At 36.5% G+C, this 19085-nt stretch overlaps 1 protein-coding gene across 2 annotated transcripts in view; it reads left to right on the forward strand.

The window, feature by feature from the left end:
* LONP2 (lon peptidase 2, peroxisomal) overlaps positions 1 to 19085 on the forward strand; it is a 124988-nt gene that overhangs the window by 13015 nt on the left and 92888 nt on the right. For both annotated transcript variants that reach the window (XM_054452502.2, XM_054452503.2), the window contains exons 4-7: positions 1690 to 1812; positions 4479 to 4642; positions 5822 to 5916; positions 13075 to 13333. In XM_054452502.2, the coding sequence (XP_054308477.1) occupies positions 1690 to 1812; positions 4479 to 4642; positions 5822 to 5916; positions 13075 to 13333 (641 nt within the window). The remainder of the gene's footprint in view (positions 1 to 1689; positions 1813 to 4478; positions 4643 to 5821; positions 5917 to 13074; positions 13334 to 19085) is intronic.

Consider the following 19085-nt stretch of genomic DNA (forward strand, 5'->3'; position numbering starts at 1 on the left):
GATTGTTTTATATTTTTGTTTATACAAGCAGCTCTTTTATTTGCATAATCAGTAATAGTAGTCAATTTACAGAAAAAGTTAAAGCAAAGAATCATAAAAAGGTAAATATTTGACTGGGTGCTCATGCCTATAGTCCCAGCACTTTGGGAGGCCAAGATGGGTGGATCGCTTGAGATCAGGAGTTCAAGACCAGCCTGGCCAACATGGTAAAACCCCATCTCTACTAAAAACACAAAATTACCTGGGTGTGGTGGTGCACGCCTGTAATCCCAGCTACCCGGGAGGCTGAGGCAGGAGAATCGCTTGAACCCGGGAGGCAGAGGCTGCAGTGAGCCAAGATTGCACCACTGCACTCCAGCCTGGGCAACAGAGACTCTGTCTCAAAAAAAAAAGATAAATATTTAATTTAACTTAAATATGTAGACATTCTTTGATTCACTATTTTTAAACGTGGAGCCATGGCCCTTCCCTTATGTGTGGACCTGCTTTCTTAGAATCTTCATGATGTTATATAAATCACACCTATGATGCATTACTTATAATTTTAAATTTATATTTATTTAAAGTGAAATGAATTTTAAAGACACTTGAAAAGTAATCCAAGTGTGGAATCCTACATTTACATGACTTAATCCCCAAACTGTAATACTTTAAGTTTTCTTGCACACTTATTTTTAAGGTATTTTTAAAGCAGTCTTTTTTACTGAATCATCCTAGAATATTTGTTTTCATTGAAACAGCTCTTTCATATGTTATCAGTTTGTTTAATACTTAAATCCAACCATTATAATAGCAAATACAACTAACACAAACAGGTTGGTTATACACAAGAATTCAGTTAAACCAGTGGGAGTAGAAGAGTTACAGGCCTGCCAGAGAGCCGCCTGGCTGTGGGCGGCAGCAGTGTGTTTTACTGCGGGAACGGAGAGCAGCCTGTGCTCCGACAAATCACTAGTGAGAGTTAACTGGTTGAGTGCTTCTGTTCTCTTGTGTATGTAAACATTTAATATTTTGAACCTATAATTTGTTTAGATCTAATATGAAAACACATTCTGGGCTTCAAGAGAATAATTCCCAGAAAGAGTTGACGTCAACTGTGTGTCTGGTTTTTTTATCTTAAAAACACACAGCTTCGGCCGGGCGCAGTGCCTCACACCTGTAATCCCAGCACTTTGGGAGGCCAAGGCGGGCGGATCACGAGGTCAGGAGATCGAGACCATCCTGGCTAACACAGTGAAACCCCGTCTCTACTAAAAATACAAAAAATTAGCCGGCCATGGTGTCGGGTGCCTGTAGTCCCAGCTACTCGGGAGGCTGAGGCAGGAGAATGACGTGAACCCGGGAGGTGGAGCTTGCAGTGAGCCTAGATCTCGCCACCGCACTCCAGCCTGGGGACAGAGCAAGATTCCGTCTCAAAAACAAACAAACAAACGAAAATCCACACACCTTCATTTTAAAGTGAAAAACCAAGATCCTGTTTTTTCTTTCTTTTTTAAGGATTCTGATATTCATCTCAAACAACTTTGCTGATTAATATAGTTCATTTGGTTGTCTTAGCCGTAATGTAGCTTTGAATACTGTTAAGAATTTTTTTTTTTAACTTGGCAATTTAAACCATGGCTCTGACTGCCTGTTTTTGGATTGTGTGTTTCTGAGAGAGATCCTATTAGTTGACTCACATTTCCTTAGATTTTAGATGCTGTGAGCCTAGAGGAGCGGTTCAAGATGACTATACCACTGCTTGTCAGACAAATTGAAGGCCTGAAATTGCTTCAAAAAACCAGAAAACCCAAGCAAGATGATGATAAGAGGGTAAATGTTTATTTTAACCCATTTCAGGTTTGAAAAAAAAATAAGGAGAATAAACAGAGGAACAAAGAAGAAAAATTTATTGTCTCCCACCACTCGCACTACTGATAAAATTTAGGTGTTTCCCTCTCATCCTTTTCTTTGCCTGGACTTTTTTTTAAAGCATGTTAGCATTTTTCTCACTTTATTTTGGTTATCATCCAAAAGGATAATTTACTGAGCCATTTCCCCTTTTGTGTGTTTCCAATGTTTTGTGTATTGTAAACATTAACAAATAACTATGATGGGTGTCTTTGAGTATAACATTTTTTTACTGCATGTAATATTAAGAAACTAATAAAAAACTCTTAAAAGGACTATATGTTGTGTCAAAATTTGGCTGTTTTCAACTTATAATAAGTTTCCATCTTTATTTAGTCAAACTCTTGACTAAACTTTTTTTGTTTTCTAAGCTTAAGTCCTCTAACCTTCAGTGGCTTGATAAATATTCACTTTCCTTTCAGTTTAACTTTAATTGATTTTTTAAAAAGTATTTAATTCTTTAACCCATATATTATTTTGAAGACAGCAGTTGTATTTTTCCCTCAAATAGCTTTTTATTTGACTCAACACCACTAATTAAATAATCCTTCCCATTGCCATTATCATCCATTACATTTATATGTACGATGGGATCTGTTTGAAGTCTACCTTGATCTGCTGATTTTACTATTTTTATGTCTGGACAGAGTTTATATTAGGAAGATATATTTGATGTGGACAGGATGTGAAAATGGCAGTTCTCTGAAGGTGTTGAGATGCAGCACTCTGACTTAAGTGAGGCATTGAGAATTATGTTAGCAATTTGACGTTCATCAGCACAGAAGTCTTGTCATCAAAGAGAATATATTGTAGAGAAAGCAGAGCAGAAGGGAAGAACTCCTCCCTGGTGGGACTAGAGAAGGGGCAGTAAAGTAGGATGAGGAGAGAGATAGGAACAGTGATCATCATGCTGGTGATTAGTACTCCAGGACACCATGCTGTTTAAAACATGCAGAAAGCTGGATTATTTCTGGCTTGAGATCAGGTCAGGGACTGAATTACTCATTTTGTGTAGAAAAATCCACTGGGAGTTGCAGAAAACTGCAACTTACTCTCAATAAAGTTTGCCATCACAAAATGAAAGTTTTCAAAAGTGCTCCAGAAAATAAGCAAGAGACAGTTATTTAAAAAGTAGGAATTGGGATAATATTTGGAGTTAGCCTAAAACTCTCTCCTTTTTGTTCCCCTAAGAGTTGAAAAGCACTGTTTTAGCAGTCAGGAAGGAAAAATGCATCAAAACGTGCTTTTGTCTTAACAATGAAATCACTGATATGCTTATAAAAATCTCACTTTTAAAAAATATATAATATGTTCAGTTTTTTATTTATAATATTTTATCTGCTGATGACTTAGAATAAAAGCGTATATTTAGTACTTGTGTTTTTATAAAATTAAATTTTTATTTACTGCTTTATGTTTTGAACATTTTTATATTTGAATGTATTAAATAGATAAATTTTCCAGGTTAAAAAATAAGTTCTGGGCTGAATGCAGTGGCTCATGCCTGTAATCCCAGCGCTTTGGGAGGCCAAGGAAGGAGAATCGCTTGAGGCCAGGAGTTCAAGACCAGGCTGGACAACATACTGAGACCTCATCTTTACAAAAAAAATTTTTAAAATTAGCCAGCATGCTGGTGTGTGTCTGTAGTCCCAGCTACTTAGGAAGCTGAGGTGGAAGGATTACTTGAGCCAGGGAGGTTGAGGCTGCAGTAAGCAGTGTTCATGCCATTGCACTTCAGCCTGGATGACAAAGCTTGACCCTGTCTCAAAAAATAAAATGTTCTGGGGGCTTTTAAATTAAATGCTAGTATATAATTTTGCTCCGGTAATGGTTGTTTATTCATGAATTTCAAGGAGCACATAAGGTAGTTTTAACATATGATAGAGAGATCATAGAGAATACAAAGGCCATTTGACTTTGCACAGAATGTGTTTTTTATATTTGAAAGAACAATTTTGGCAGGATGGGAACAGATGCCAAAGGCTCACTAAAGTAATTGATGAGGTAGGGGATCTGGTGGTTATAGCCACTTGTTAGAGAAGCAGAACCTCACAAGAAAGGAAGTAAATAGTGCGGTAGTTAACTAGAAGAAACTAGAGGTAAGAAAAAAATATTTTGAAAGCAGGAAAGCTTTGAAGACAAAATAGAGCCAGTGGTGGAAAGGTTGAAGATGCTAGGAAGAAATTTTGTAATGTAGGAGATAAACTGGAATTTTTTTCAGTCACCAAATGGTAAGAAGTAATGTATTTCAAAAAAATAGTGGCTGCAATAGTAGCTCAAAGAAAGGTAATTCCTAGATGGTTTAATTATTTCTAGTATCCAGTTCCTTGAAATTTGTTTTCTCATGCAAGTATTATTGTAAGCGTACACCAAAGAGTCATGTCTACCTTATGTTGGTCTACTGCAATTTTGCTGCCTCTCTGTATACAACTGCCTTTTGATTATCATTCTGAACTTCACTTCCTAAAGATATAGACTGTAGTCATAAAAATGTTGATTCAGCACCAATCATAATCTTATGTATACCTGGGTACTTCATTTCCAATTTATTTTGACATACGGTTTTACCCTTCTGCTTTCTACGTTAGGTTATAGCAATACGCCCTATTAGGAGAATTACACATATCTCAGGTACTTTAGAAGATGAAGATGAAGATGAAGATAATGATGACATTGTCATGCTAGAGAAAAAAATACGAACATCTAGTATGCCAGAGCAGGCCCATAAAGTCTGTGTCAAAGAGATAAAGAGGTAAATTATAAAAGGCATTTGTTCATTATTGTTTTCATTCTTGGTACTCCTGATTATCACCACTTTCACTACTCTTTTCTCCAATACTGAGGATACATAATACAAGTCTTCCACCTGCAGTGTGCTGTCAAGCAATATAACCCTTGCAGCTGCCTTTTTGTTGTCTGAAAGAATGGACCATGCTTCTTTGTTTATACGTAATATTTGTTCAGTTAGCGTCATATTCTTTACATGTGACTTTTCTTCTCTAGACTATAAACTCTCAAGGGCAAGGGCTGTCAATTTCTCTCTGTATAAGACAAAGTACAGGGAAACCGTGATAACAGAATAGGATATATGGGTTGATTACATTTTCTGGATATCCCCAGCGTTAAAATGAAAGCCATTTTTCCTTTACGTACTTTTAACTTTATAACTCTTATTACATTTTCTTTTATTAGTGAATTGTAGAGAGCCTGCTTGAATGCTTAGTGACTTAATATTTGACTTTCTGAGGCTTACAGTTAACATTAGTAATTGTAGTTGATGGGTATTTTATATTGCCTCTGACATTAGTTAATATGTGTAGAACATTTATTATGTGCAGAACACTTTGCTAAGCACCGCATATATTATGGAAGTAGCATTTGTTATTAAATAGATGATATTAGCTTGCTTTTATGAGCAGACCTCACTCTGATACAAAAAAAAATATTGTATTATGCGTAGTTAGGTACTTACATCTTATTGTGATAAGTAAACCAATGGATATGTGTCACTTGACTATCCCTGTGAGCTTAAAAGGGACACACACTAGTGAGGCCATATTTCCAGGCTAGAATTAGATATAATGTTTTCTCCTACAGTTTGCAGGTATCTGCCTTATTTTGTTTTGTAAGTACCTTAAGTACTTAGAAAATATGAGAATACATTGTAGAGAAAGCAGAGCAGAAGGGAAGAACCCCTCCCTGGTGGGACTCCAGAAGGAGCAGTAAAGTAGGCTGGGGAGAGAGATAGGAGTGGTGATCATTACATTACAAAACAAAATAAATGTTTTATTATCTGGTACTTTAAAACTTTTTCAGATTTGTTTAAACAAGCATGATGTATCTAACCAAGAAAGAGAGCTGTGTTTGATTTTTCTGTTACGGAATTTTTCTGTGTTCTTGAACATGTTTGCTGTGTATTCTTTTTCCACAGACTCAAAAAAATGCCTCAGTCAATGCCAGAATATGCTCTGACTAGAAATTATTTGGAACTTATGGTAGAACTTCCTTGGAACAAAAGTACAACTGGTAAGCCAAAAAATAACACCTTTTTTGCAGTCTAATTGTCACTCAGAAAGCTCATGCAATTTTTCATTTCAAATTTACTCCACTGATTGTCGTACTGTTAAATTATTTTTGTTTTCAATTTTTTGAAACCATTTTATTGAAGTGTGATTGGCATACAAAAAGCTGTATATATTTAATGAATACATCTCAGTGAGTTTCAGAATAAGTATACACCCATGAAACCATCACAGTCTTCATAGCCATAAACATATCCATCACCTCCAAAGTTTCCTCCTACCTCTTTTGTGATTATTATTATCATCATTATTATTGGCTTTTTTCTTTTGGTGCTGGTGGTAAGAACATTGAACATAAGGTCTAATGTTAAATTAACAATATTGTTAGCGATAGGCACTTTTCTTTATAGTAGATCTCTAGAACTTATTTATCTTGCATAAGTGAAACTTTGTTCCCCTTAACTATCACCTCCCATTTCCTTCTCCTCTCATCCCCTGGCAACTACTAGTCTACTCTCCATTTCTATGAGTTTGACTATTTTAGATTCCACATGCATTAAATAGGTGAAATCACACAGTACTTGTCTTTCTGTGTCTGGCTTATTTCACTTAGCATGATGCCCTCTAGGTCCATCCATGTTGTCACAGATGGCAAGATTTCCTTCTTTTTTAAGGTGCATAATACTCCATTGTATGTCTATACCACATTTTCTTTATTCACTTATGTGTCAGTAGATATTTCAGTTATTTCTGTATCTTGGCTATTGTAAGTAATACTGCAGTGAATACGGAAGTGCAGATATCTCTTTGAGATCCTGATTTCAGTTCCTTTGGCTATTTACCCAGAGGTGGCATTGCTGGATCATGTGGAAGTTGTATTTTAACTTTTTTAGTAACTTCCATACTGTTTTCATAATGGCTGTTATCGGGGGACCTGCCCCGATAATCACGTAGGTTCTTTTCTATTTTCCTAAGCGTTGGCTGGCTTGAGAAATAAAGGGACAGAGTACAAAAGAGAGAAATTTTAAAGCTGGGCATCCGGGGGAGACATCACACGTTGGTAGGATCCGTGATGCCCCACAAGCCACAAAAACCAGCAAGTTTTTATTAGGGATTTTCAAAAGGGGAGGGAGTGTGCAAATAGGTGTGGGTGTCAGACATCAAGTACTTAACAGGGTAATAGAATATCACAAGGCAAGTGGAGGCAGGGCGAGATCACAGGACCACAGCTCCGAGATGAAATTAAAATTGCTAATGAAGTTTCGGGCACCATTGTCATTGATAACATCTTATCAGGAGACCGCGTTTTGAGATCAACCCGTCTGACCAAAATTTATTAGGCGGGAATTTCCTCTTCCTAATAAGCCTGGGAGCGCTATGGGAGACTGGAGTCTATCTCACCTCTGCAATCTCGACCATAAGAGACAGGTACGCCCCGGGGGGGCCAGTTCAGAGACCTACCCCTAGGTGCGCATTCTCTTTCTCAGGGACGTTCCATGCTGAGAAAAAGAATTCAGCGATATTTCTCCCATTTGCTTTTGAAAGAAGAGAAATATGGCTCTGTACTGCCCGGCTCACCGGCGGTCAGAGTTTAAGGTTATCTCTCTTATTCCCTGAACAATTGCTGTTATCCTGTTCTTTTTCCAAGGTGCTCAGATTTCATATTGCACAAACACACATGCTGTACAGTTTGTACAGTTAACGCAATTATCACATAGTCCTGAGGCGACATACATCCTCCTTGGCTGACAGGATTAAGAGATTAAAGTAAAGACAGGCATAGGAAATCACAAGGGTATTGATTGGGGAAGTGATAAGTGTCCATGAAATCTTTACAATTTATGTTTAGAGATTGCAGTAAAGACAGGCATAAGAAATTACAAAAGTATTAATTTGGGGAACTAATAAATGTCCATAAAATCTTCACAATCCACGTTCTTCTGCCATGGCTTCAGCCGGTCCCTCCGTTTGGGGTCCCTGACTTCCCGCAACAGGCTGTACCAATTTACGTTCCGAACAACAGTGTACAAGGGTGCCCTTTTCTCCATATCCTCACCTTCACTGGTTATGGTTTTTTGTTTGTTTGTTTGTTTTTTTAAATAATGGCCATCCTAACAGGCATAAAGTGCTTTCTCATTGTGGTTTTGATTTGCATTTCCCTGATGATTAGTCATGATAAGCACCTATTTGATTTTTTGCCGTTAAGTTTCATGAGTTCCTTATATATTTTGGATATTAACCCCTTATCAGAAATATGGTTTGCGCATATTTTCTGCCATTACATAGGTTGCCTTCTCATTTTGCTGAACTTTTTAAATTCTGTACAGAAGCTTTTTAGTTTGATATAATTTCACTTGTTCATTTTTGCTTTTGTTGCCTTGACTTTGGTGTCAATATCCAAAAATACCATGCCCAGACCAATGTCAAGGAGCTTTTAAAATCTGTTTTCTTCTAGGAGTTTTACAGTTTCAGGCCTTACATTTAAGTCTTTAATCCATTTTGAATTAATGTTTGTACATAGTGTCATATAAGGGTTCAAGTGCGTTCTTCTGCATGTGGGTATCTGGTTTTCCCAACAACATTTTTTTTGAAGAGACTGCCCTTTCCCTATTGTATATTCTTGGTGCCCTTGTTGAAAATTGGTTGACCTTCTAGGTAACCTTATAGGTTTATTTCTGGGTCCTCTATTCTATTCCATTGGTCCGTGTGTCTGTTTTTGTGCCAGAATCATACTCTCTGATTACTGTAGCTTCGTAATATAACTTGGAAGTCAGAAAGTCTGGTGCCTCCACGTTTGTTCTTGCTCATGATTGGTTTGGCTATTCAGAGTCTTTTGTAATTTCTTATTAATTTTAGGATTTTTTAATCTATTTTTGTGAAAAATGTCATTGGAATTTTAAAAGGGATTACATTGAACTTGTGGATTGCTTTGAGTGGTATAGACATTTTAACAACATTCTTCTAGTCTACAAACGTGTAGTATCTTTCCATTTATATGTGTCTAACTTCTTTCATCAGTGTTTTATAATTTTTAGTGTACAGACCTTTTACCTCCTTGGTTAAGTTTGTACTTAAGTATTTCATTCTTTCTGAAACTATTGTAAATGGGATTGTTTCCTTAATTTCTATTTATTTATTTATTTTTTTGACAGGGAGTTTCACTCTTGTCGCCCAGGCTGGAGTGCAGTGGCATGATCTTGGCTCACTGCAACCTCTGCCTCCCAAGTTCAAGCGATTCTCCTGCCTCAGCCTCACAAGTAGCCTTAATTACAGGCGCCCGCCATGACACCCGGCTAATTTTTTGTATTTTTAGCAGAGACGGGGTTTCACCATGTTGGACAGGCTAGTCTCGAACTCTTGACCTCAAGTGATCCACCCGCCTCGGCCTCCCAAAGTGCTGGGATTACAAATGTGAGCCACTGCTCCTGGTCCTTAATTTCTCTTTGGAGAAAGGTGTTTTTTTTTGAGCTTTATTGAAGTGTAATTGACATACAGTAAACTTCACAAATTTTATATGTACATTTAGTATGTATGTTTTGATGAGTTTTGACTTACATATACATCTGTAATACCATCACCATAATTAAGATAATGAGCATAACCATCACCTCCAAAAGTTTCTTCATGCTCTTTGATAATCCCTTCCTTCTTCCCCACCCCTTTCCTCCTTGCCTCCTAATCCCCAAGCGACCACTAAAGATTAATCTGTATTTTCTAAAATTTCATATAAATGGAATCATAGAGTATGAGTCCTTTTTTCTGGCTTCTTTAATTCAGCATGATTATTTTGAGGTTCATCCATGTTGCTGTATATAACAGTAATTTGTTTCTTTTTATTGCTGGAGTTGTATTCTGTTGTATGGATATACCATCATTTGTTTATCAATTCATCTGTTGATAGACATTTGGGTTGTTTTCAGTTTTTTGGCTATTAAAAATAAAGCTGTCTGGGCACAGTGGCTCACACCTGTAATCCTAGCACTTTGAGAGACCAAGGTGGACAGATCATTTGAGCCCAGGAGTTTGAGACCAGCATGGGTAACATAGGAAGACCCCAACTCTATTTAAAAAAATAAAATAAAATAATAAATAAAATAAAAATATTTAATAAAATAAAATATCAAAAAATAAAGCTACTGTGAACTGTGGTAGTAAATTTATTTTTTAATGTATTTAATGTTTGCATGTCATGACAAAATACTGCCTTTTAGTTGAAAGGAAACATTTGTTGGTACTTTGAGATGCCATGTGTGTCAGCACTAGAGATATGTAGCAGCCATGTATCCATCATGAAAATAATTCCATTGTTTAGCATTGCACATAGCACAAAGAACTGAAGATGAATAAATTATGGTATAAAAGGAGTCATGTTAAGTTCCTAAACCATTACTACACAGGATTATGTCTGGATAATTGTGAGTGTGGTTATAAAACCATGAAAATGCCATTCATATATATATTTTTGAGACGGAGTCTCGCTCTGTCGCCCAGTCTGGAGTGCAGTGGTGTGATCTTGACTCACTGCAGCCTCCGCCTCCTGGGTTCAAGGAATTTTTCTGCCTGAGCCTCCCGAGTAGCTGGGATTACAGGCGCTTGCAACCACACCCGACTCATTTTTGTATTTTTAGTAGAGACAGGGTTTCACCACATTGGCCAGGCTGGTCTTGAACTCCTGGCCTCAAGTGATCTGCCTGCCTTGTCCTCCAAAAGTGCTGGGATTACAGACCTGAGCCACTGTGTCCAGCCTAAATATGTTTATTTGTTTGTTTGTTTGTTTGTTTGTTTTTTGAGATGGTGTCTTGCCCTGTCGCCCAGGCTGGAGTGCAGTGGTGTGATCTCGGCTCACTGCAACCTCCGCCTCCTGTGTTCAAGTGATTCTCCTGCCCTAGTCTACTGAGTAGCAGGGATTACAGGCGCCTGCCACCATGCCCAGCTAATTTTTGTATGTTAGTAGAGATGGGGTTTCACCACGTTGGCCGGGCTGGTCTCGAACTCCTGACCTCAAGTGATCCTCCCACCTCGGCCTCCCAAAGTGCTGGGATTACAGGTGTGAGCCACCGAGCCTGGCCCCCCATTCATAATTTCTGAAAGAGAAGTTTACCTACCAAGTAGAGATCTCAGATGGTAACCAAAAGCAGAAAGGAAAGCCAAGAGTTGTAGGAATATGTTTGCAGATTTTCCCATCTTAGAGGAGTCAGTAGATACCATTTCAATCTTCTAATTATAAATAGGGAAATTTATATTGAAATTTGAAAATTTTTTTACATGTAATCACATGTTATTCAAAACAGGAAGCATGCTTTCTGAATCATTAAAGAGAATAATTAGAAAAATATATCCTGTATAGGAAAGATAGAAAATAATTTATACAGCATGGAAATCACCTTTACTTAAAAGATTGAAAGAGGTTTTAAAATTGTCTTTACTTGGCATATTTCTTGCAAGAAATTTCTTCACAGTGTTTTCAGTCTTTTTAAAATTATCTTGACTTTTATTCTTACCTTACTGAATGTGTTAATCATGAATGGATCATGCATTCTAACAAGTGCCTTTTTAGGTACAAGATGATATTTTGATGGAAACTTACTCTTCTTGGATATGATGACATTGATGACCTAACATTGAACCATCTTTGCATAACTAAAATAAATCCTACTGAGACTTAGTAGATTATTCTTTATAGATTTGATTTACTAGCATTTTAATATTTACAGCTATATAAAAAGGGATTTGTCTGAGGTTTTCTTTTATGTTTACTGTGGTAGGTTTTAGTGTCAGGGCTAGCATTGTGAAACAATTGAGAAACTTTCTGGCTTTCATTTATTCATATATTCATTGGTTGGGTTCTGGAGCCAGGAAAGGGGGAAGAAATTTTAGTTCTTCTTCTCCTACTTCACTCACCTAGGACTCTGACTAAAATCAACAGTACTATAATTAAATTATATAGTTTACTGCTTAGCTAGGTTTTTGGGGGGACTAGCTTGGGAACCAAATTACCATCTCAGGCCATTTTTTTCCTTTGTGAAATATCCTTAGCAAATTCTAAATAATTAATTAAAAGAGTTTGTATTAATTAATTAAAAGATTCCTGTGTATTTCTCTCTCCCATCTTCTTCTTTCACTGCCAGCATGATCATGTGGCTGTGTATTATCCCCTGGCAGCCACCCAGCTAGTGAATTCATTTTGGCTTCTGTTACCTGGTGTTTAACCTGAGTATTTTAAGTGCTAAATCTTATTAGTAAACCTGTTGAAAGCTTGGCTCTAGAAACAAAGCCTAACACATACACTTCTGGTGAGACTTTGATACAACTTTCTGTGTGGCAATTAGGCAATTCTTTACATCATCTTTTTTTTTTTTTTTTTGACCCAGCACTTCTGTTCATAGAAGATAAGCTGAAAGAAATCATTGCAGATATATGGGAAGATTTAGTTACAGTGATGCACAGTTGAAGCATCTTTTATAAATCTAAAGATGTGTAAACAACTTGAATGCTCAACAGTAGGGAATTAGTTAAATGAATATAGATAATTAAGTAATGGAACATTAAGTAACCATAGAATGTTACTGATAAATATATGTGTGACAGTGAAAGTTGTCTGTCATATATTAAGTGAAAAAAACATTTTACAAAACTTAAAGGCCCCACAAAATCCCATTTTGAAAAATAGGTTTGTAAATGCACGCACACAGCCTGGAATTACACATACTGAAGTAAAGGTAGTGGTGATCTCTTGGGGGCATGAGATTATGGGTAACTGTTTTCTTCTTTTCTATTAGTGTTATCAGGTTTTCTGGAATGAACATATGTTACTACTGAAATAAGGAAAAAAATCACCCTTTTTTTAAAAAAACAAATGCCAGCACACATAGAATATGTAGAAATTAAGAAGTAATGCCTAACTAGAAAATCATTCCAAATAAAATGATATGAACATTGAGTTTTTAATTGTGTAGTGCCTACTATCTCTGGGGACACTAAGTCTTAAGCAGAAAAACCAAACCAAATGCAGATCTCCTAGAATCCTCATTTAGAAAGATCCAAGTATGTTCTTATCACATCTATTTTCAAAAAAAATATTTTGCCCTCGTCATGCTTGAAAGGAGTTCTTTAACTTAAAAATTTTACATGTTCTAATTATTTCTGTTGGGTTATTTGACAGACCGCCTGGACATTAGGGCAGCCCGGATTCTTCTGGATAATGACCATTATGCCATGGAAAAATTGAAGAAAAGAGTACTGGAATACTTGGCTGTCAGACAGCTCAAAAATAACCTGAAGGGCCCAATCCTATGCTTTGTTGGCCCTCCTGGAGTTGGTAAAACAAGTGTGGGAAGATCAGTGGCCAAGACTCTAGGTCGAGAGTTCCATAGGATTGCACTTGGAGGAGTATGTGATCAGTCTGACATTCGAGGACACAGGTAGAACACTTCTCTCAGTTTAATCTCTGATTCCTCTTTCTTTTTAATTGACTAGAGCTCCCTAAAAGCTTAAGCATAGCATACATCTATTTTCCTTAAAGGGCTATTTGTGGTACCTTGAATGAAAAGGACATTTACAAGAATTATCAGCTAGTCTAGAGCCTCTAAGCATAATGATAAACCCAAACTAACCTTGATTTGTATGACAGTGGATACCTACTCTGTGCCTCAACTTTCCTGGAATCTCATTTGAATGTAATTATAAGTTATTTATGATTGGATAGTATTATGTCTTTACACTCTTTTCAACCCAGTAGCATTCCATAAATAATGATCCCTAACTCTCAGAGGTAAAAAAAAGTAACTGCAATAGGGAAGGCCAATAGGAGGAGGTGAGAAGTCTTTGATAACAAACTTGTTCTGATTGCAGTCTAAACTTCCTCTTATGAAGGTTGGTTTGTATTATGAATATGAGTAATAAGGATAAATGTTAGCGTAATTATTAAGGCTTATTCTTGCATTTTGGACTCACTTTCTATAAAAAAACAATAAACTGTGAGAACCGTCTCTCTAGGCTGGGCGCAGTGGCTCATGCCTGTAATCCTAACACTTTGGGAGGCTGAGGTGGGTGGATTGTTTGAGCCTAACAGTTTGAGACCAGCCAGGGCAACACAGGGAAACACTTTTGTCTCTACAAACTTTATATTTAAATTTTTTAAATTTTAAATTTTAATTTTGGTCTCCACAAAAATTAAAAAATTAGGCAGGCACAGTGGCATGCACCTGTGGTCCCAGCTACTCAGGAGGCTGAGGTGGGAGAATCATTTAGGTCTGGGAAGGTCCAGGCTGCAGTAAGCCATGATTGTCCCACTGCACGCCAGCCTGGAGACAGAGACATTATCTCAAACAAACAAACAACAACAAAACTGTTTCTGATTAATCTGACATTATTAGAATCAGATTTGCATGTTGCATTCATTGTTCTCACTGATCTCTTTGTTGATCTGATGGAAAATGCCTTGGGAAAGCGTGAATTTACATTTCATGGTTTAAGGGATTCATATAAGTTGTGAGAAAACATACCTATAGTGTATGTGTTAAAGAACATGTTTAAATGTAGGAACCATGAACTGCTTATAAAGGAATATGATGCTTTTTTAATATCTTGTTTTCTATTTGCCTTATTCAAAGGGATTCCTATCCATAGACAGGGATGGGAAACTGTTTCAGAAACTTTTCTATAAGAAATGATTATTTTTATTCTTTTTTATTTGCTCACTTAAAATTCTTACGCATTTAAAAAGTATCATTACTGGCCTTGTGTAGTAGCTCACGCCTGTAATCCCAGCACTTTGGGAGGCCGAGGCAGGCAGTTGCTTGAGCTCAGGAGTTCAAGAACAGCCTGGGCAACATGGTGACACCCCATCTCTAAAAAAATAATAATAATAAATTTTAAAAAAGACTCATCACAAGATTTTAGTAAATAAACAATGAGGGGTACAGATCCAAGTAGAGAATTGCTTTGGGTGATTTCTTCTGGTAATTTCAAAAGATATTTTTGTTGCCTAGACTTCTTATTCTTGCATGTACCACTAGAGGCTATAGTTTGCTTTCGTAAAGGAATTGTCATTTCTCTTGGACTAAACTCAAAAAAGCTGCGTCTAGGGCCTAAATCTTCTAATTTTAGCTACAGAGTAAGTATTTAATGGCATTTAGAGAGTGAGTTCGTGGAATTAATGCTATGTGAAATTGACATCATAAGCACATGACATGCAGGTAATTTGTTCTTATTTCATTTCACATTGGTATGATTATTTGATAAGGCTTGGAAAGCACTTATTCGATACCTGACACACAGTGAGCATTCACTAAACATTAGCTTTAACCATTATTTAAATTCTATTAATAAATTCTCAGGAGAACAAATTTAGATTTACAAGCTTCAGTATGAGTTTTTATAAATTTCAATCTGATTTTTTTAATTGCCTTCTGAAATATTTATCCTATTCTCAGCATTACTACTTAATTTATATGGCAGAATTATGGGAAAATGCATTTTTCTGTTGCCTACTAATGGACAGTGTATAGTGTCATGGTTCTCACCACTTACGAACATCGCTGGATTAAAATAAATCTCTATTTTAAATCCTTCTGACATACAAAATTTGTTCTTTTTTTCAAGTGAATATGCTTTTGTGTGTGTGACTGTATTAAGAAAATTGAGTCTGAAGAAAATAAGAATTGACTTTATGGGTCTTTTGTAAAAGGTTGTGTTAAAATCACCATTGCCTAAAATATTTGTAAATATAACCTTTTTAGAAACATATATATGGAGGCTGTGATTGTTGCCGAGTAAAAAGTATAAGGATTTGTTTTGTGAATCATTCTATTCAGCCTGATTTTAGATACACTTTGCTGGTAAGTGTCACTTAGCCATCAGTGTACCAGATGTTTGATTAACTACTATAGCAACCTGCCCTTGTGCTGTTGGGGACATATTACCCATCCACCCCGTGAATTATTAAAGCCTGGTGAAAAATTCTATTTCAAACCCTGTTTGGAAGCCCGTGGAGAGTAGTGGGGTTCAGTTGTTGAGGAAAGGGTGAGGGCAGAGCATGCACTTAGGTCAGTTATGGATTGAAGGTGAATAGGAGGAGGAAAGAACAGCTGACAGTTCCAGCAGAACCATGGGTGTGCCTGAGAGAACGTGTGGTTCCATGTGACAGTTGAGGCATTTGGGAGACAACCCAGGTCTTGGCATTTGAGTACCGGTCACATGCTCACAGTTAGAGTTCATGAAAAGTTTTGTTTTTCCTCAGCCTTTGAGTAGGCACCACTGTTCCACAGTCTTAGAATAGCCAAGGAAAAAGAAAGCTGCTTTGTTATTGTCCTTGCTTATCCTCTCGATTTTGCCACTCACTCTCCCTGTTTTCCCATGTGTGGAACACTTTCCTTTTGCTAAAAGTACCTGCGTATGAGAAGAAGGATGCCGATAAGTTGGGGATTGATTTTTAAAACAAGCAAAGATATGTTTTTTATGGTTAAATGATAATGAGGTGGGAGATGGGGAAGCAAAAGAAGGGCTTGCCTTAATATTTAATCTTAAACTTGGAAAATAATAGTGATCTGACTAAACATTGCCTCATTTTTTCTGTATTGTTTTGAGTAGCTTAAAGGAAGAATAACGTTTATGCTACGTGTTAACTCATTCAGTTTTTCACTCTTCAATATTTCTCATTTGGATTTATCTCCATTGTGATTTTTCTGTCCACTTTATAAGCCACAAAATACTCATTCCCTTCTATCAGTTTTAACAACTTAAATTTTTATACTTAAATATTACATTTAAATAATTTAAATCAATTCACACAAATTAAATATAAAGTAACTACTTTTAAGATGAAGTTTTATGAAATAATGTTTGCATAATTGTCTTTCATTTGTTCTTTGGTAAAAAGAAATAATATATTATTGTTATGATGTATCTTGAATCACTGTGGATATTAACTCCTAGAAATACTTTACCAGCTGTTTATTTAGATAATAAAATTATATTATCGCGAGAAATCCTTGTCTCAACTTGCAAACAAGATGAGAAGAAAAATGAACTTGTGATTTCCACATTGATACATTTTCATATGCAACCTGAAATGGTAAAGTTATAAAGAAACTATTTCATTATTAGTTTCTACAAGGGAAAAATAACTGAAGCAGCAAGCTTCTAATGTATTTTTTTTAGCATAGTGTACCAGATATATTATGGTTTGCCCACTATCCTTTCAACTTATATTTGCATGTAGCTCTTCTTTGCCTCTCCAAAACTTAGGTTTATTTTTAAGGCCTCAACCCAAGGCTTCCTCCATTAATGTAAGTGCAGTCAGTTATGATTTTACTCTTCTCTAAACTTACCACCTATTGTGCTCCTTTATAGAATACGGGCCTCTGGCATTTCTACCATACAACTGTGGAGATGAAACATAAATACATTTATAAAAAGTACAAGCTTTCTCAGGCAGGGCATTTATCGTCTATCTCCTTAATGTACCCCATGATGCTTATTTAACATGGTGCTAAATGTGGTGAGTGTTCTCTAGGTGTTTTGTGAATTCATGTAAGATCAAAACATAATATTTTGTAAGTTATGCAACCCTTTAGATGAGTACACCCATATAAATTAGTCTATAAAAAGATTTAGGAATGACTACCAGAAGAATAATTGCGTTTGTTTAGACATGCTATTATACATTAAAATCCCAGTTTCTTAAAGACTGTTTTTCTTTTTGAGATCATTAGGATCTTTTTTAAACTGATTACTTTTTCCAGTTTGAGATACACACACACACCCACACACCCACCCACACCCACACCCACACATCCACACACCCTTGGTAGAAAATGTGAAAAATAAAGAAAGGAAAAAAATCCTCATGTTTTTCTACCATACAAAGATAATCACTGTTAACATTTGTTTTGTTCTGCCAGACTTATCATTGGATTTTAAGTAACAATTGTAATCCTGTCATTTTCACTTAACATTGTAACACTTAAACTCTTTTATATTCCAAATTCTTTGTAAATTTTATTTTAATGGTTTGCATTATAGCCTGCAGGAGCCGAGCCCTTTAATTGAATAGGTAGGAAGAGTGGATGAATTGCCTATATTTTTCTCTCTTGTCTGCTATAAAAGACATTTGCAAAAGTTACTTCCATGAGGCAGAAATTGAAATGGGACTAAAATTCAGGTGTACTGAATTCTGCTCTTGTGCTTTTTCCAGGAAACCAGAAGTAAACTTTAAGTAGCTGTTGCTAATAACGATGAGCATCATTGGAAAGCTCACCGTGTGCCAGGGACCGTGCTGTGTGCTTTGCCTTTGTTCTCTCATGATCCTTATATTAATATAACCCACCAGGTTGACACTATTATCCCCATCTTTTAGGTGAGGAAACTGAGGCTTAAGTCAAGTAATTTGCCCAAAATAGTATAGTATTCAGAAGCTTGTACTGTGTTACCTTTAGAGTGCTGATGGAAAGATGCTTTGAGTGCTGGCACGGTGGATCTGGTGGGGAACAATCTTACAGCTCTATATCTAGCCTCTACTCTGTGGTAAGACAACGTCTCTGTCATAAAAGTGCTCACTGGCTCTTCAGAGGAGGTTATTATACCCATGAATAAAAACTAGGTCGTAAGTAACCATCAGATGAGTTATGGGACCAGTAAGTGCTGTAGACATTGCATTATTAGAGCGATCACTTTGTGAGAGGTAGTCAGAAAAAGTTTCTTAGAATTGTTGGGATTTACGTAAGCAGGAAGAGGAGTATTAAGGGCAGGAAGGCACAATATTTTTAAGAAAGGTAAAAATTTTTAAGGGGCGTAATAGGATCTTGATTGTGGATGAAGCAAGAAAGTAATGGCAGCAAGTTGGGAAGATGAATGGGAGCTGGATTGTGAAAAGCCTCGAACTCCAGACAAAGGAATTTGAGCCTTATTCTGTAGGCTCTGCGAAGCAATGGAAAGTGTAAGAGGAATTGCTTATATACAGTGTGAGTAGAATCTAGGATTCCACTTTTTTTAGAAAGGGTGCCTACCTAGAATATTATTTTCTCTCTGTAACTTTAGGTGTAGAATTGTCAGTACCTGTTTTTGAAGTTTACTCATCAAAAAAGGAAAGGCAAATAAATAATTGCAGCAAAAAATGACCCATTAGAGGCATTGAGATTCTTTAAAAAAATTCCCTTCCCTACCACTCTTAAA

Source organism: Pongo pygmaeus, chromosome 18, assembly GCF_028885625.2.
Source record: "Pongo pygmaeus isolate AG05252 chromosome 18, NHGRI_mPonPyg2-v2.0_pri, whole genome shotgun sequence".
In the NCBI taxonomy this organism is placed as follows: Eukaryota; Metazoa; Chordata; class Mammalia; order Primates; family Hominidae; genus Pongo; species Pongo pygmaeus.